This window comes from Aplysia californica, unplaced genomic scaffold (genome assembly GCF_000002075.1).
Source record: "Aplysia californica isolate F4 #8 unplaced genomic scaffold, AplCal3.0 scaffold00947, whole genome shotgun sequence".
NCBI lineage: Eukaryota > Metazoa > Mollusca > Gastropoda > Aplysiida > Aplysiidae > Aplysia > Aplysia californica.
Genome location: NW_004798217.1, coordinates 112,241 through 114,058, shown reverse-complemented (window position 1 = coordinate 114,058; position 1,818 = coordinate 112,241). Strand labels below are relative to the sequence as shown.

The window sequence follows — 1,818 nt, the reverse complement described above, 5'->3', positions numbered from 1 at the left end:
CTCTCTCTCTCCCCCCTCCCCTTCCACCTACCTTCCACCCCTCCCAAACCAAACCAATCCCCCCCTCCACCACCACACCCCAACCTTTTACCCATCTATCCCTGTCCTCAGTGTACTACAAACAGGTGGCAGACCAGAGCCGCAGAGACAAAGAAGAACACAAGGACTCGGAGGTTTGGCCAGATCTTTTCTTTTTTTCTTTTTTTTTCTTTCCCTTGCCCATTTATATAAGATTAACGCAATCTGATTAGTAGAAAAAAATGCATATGATTGTGTCCAATAGTGTATTTCATGCATACTTAGTATAACAATTAACTGTAATAGCGGATAGAGATTCCAGGATTATAGATGTAAGTCATTGATCTGAGAGCGGTGATGATTTTAGAATTAATAGTGGTGTTGAGTGGTGATGAGGGATTGCGTTTAAGTAATGTTAGCGTTAGTCCTATCTTCTTCTGTTCCAATGAGTCACGAGGGACGTGGGCACCCTCTATCCCGTTCCCTACTGGAACCAAGTGCAGATCTTATCAAATTATTTGTTTTCATAATATAATACAGATCAAGTTGAAATTGTCTGAAACGGCACTCCGTTGTTGGTAAGAAAAGTGGTTGTCACTGCCCATAAGTAGACGTCTTGGAGAGTGTTGTTATTATATTTTGTTTTAGTACGACTTTTTTTTTACGCGCCCGCAACGCCATAAATAAGGTCATATAAGCACGTAACTATAATATTTTGGCAAGTGTTTTACGGTGCCCGCGACTGCATAAGGTCATATAAGAACTTTAGTATAATATTTTGACAAGTGTTTTACGGCGCCCGCAACTGCATAAGGTCATATGACCGCGCGGGACACGCCAAAGATATTTTTCAGTAGGTAGGAAATTTTGAATTTTGCCCGAGTGGCGGCTGCAGCCTACTTTTATCGATATTGGACCACCAAGGGATCTTTAATGTGCGCAACTTCGCTCCGGACCTCCGAGATTTTTCGCCCTTGTCCGAGAAGGCTAGGTGTAGATCTTATCTACCATATGAGGACCAGGGGTGTGGCTCAAAGACAGCAGAAGGAACTAAGGAGAGGCAGTAGAAAAGCTGTAGAAAGAGTCAGGAGCCCAGAGGAGGGGGGCAAAGAGGATGGGGGCACAAAGTGGAGACGAAAGCGGACGACAGAACAATGTTAGAGAGCTGGAAAAGATGTGAAGGAAGAACATTTTTTTAAAGAAAATTTTCTGTTGCTCTCTGGACTTGAACCTATTGAACGAGAGGCGAACACCTTAACCTCTAGGCCACGAGAGCCCCCTATTATAATATGGGGAAGAAAAGAAACAGCAAAGAGGGATTATGAGAAGTTGTCGTTTGAACAGGTATGGGTCTTGGACAGGAGGCCGTTAGAGCAGGTTCGGCTGTATTTTGTTCTGAAAGTTACTTGACAGAGTGATCCGGAAACCCTTAGCGCCGTGAGTACATCCATTGTCAAGTCATTGTGTTATATAATAGAGTAGAAACAAAAGGGCATAATAATAATTATTATTATTGTTGTTTAGGCTACCGGACCCTTAATCGTGAGATTGCAGGTTAGGGGGTTTGGACCTCAGCTCGGTCTGACGTTGTGTCCTTGGGAACGGCACTTCACACAAAATACATGTATTTCCCTTTGGCTCGATCCTTTCGGAGACAGACGTTAAGCCTCTTAAATAACCTAATAGTGTTGGAAGGGGCGTTAAACCTGTATCATTTCTTCATTTTTAATATTGTTTTCAAACAGACTGCTAAAAAAAACAATAATAAAAGTAGAGTTGGCAACAGGGACGTCACGCGTG

The 1,818-nt window shown here is 42.9% G+C and overlaps 1 protein-coding gene across 1 annotated transcript in view; it reads left to right on the top strand.

Moving 5' to 3' along the window:
- Positions 1–1,818, top strand: part of LOC101858368 (protein sel-1 homolog 3) — a gene marked incomplete in the record, with an annotated part of 68,034 nt that overhangs the window by 24,172 nt on the left and 42,044 nt on the right. The window contains 1 exon segment of the mRNA XM_013089415.2: positions 112–173. Within this exon segment, the coding sequence (XP_012944869.1) occupies positions 112–173 (62 nt within the window).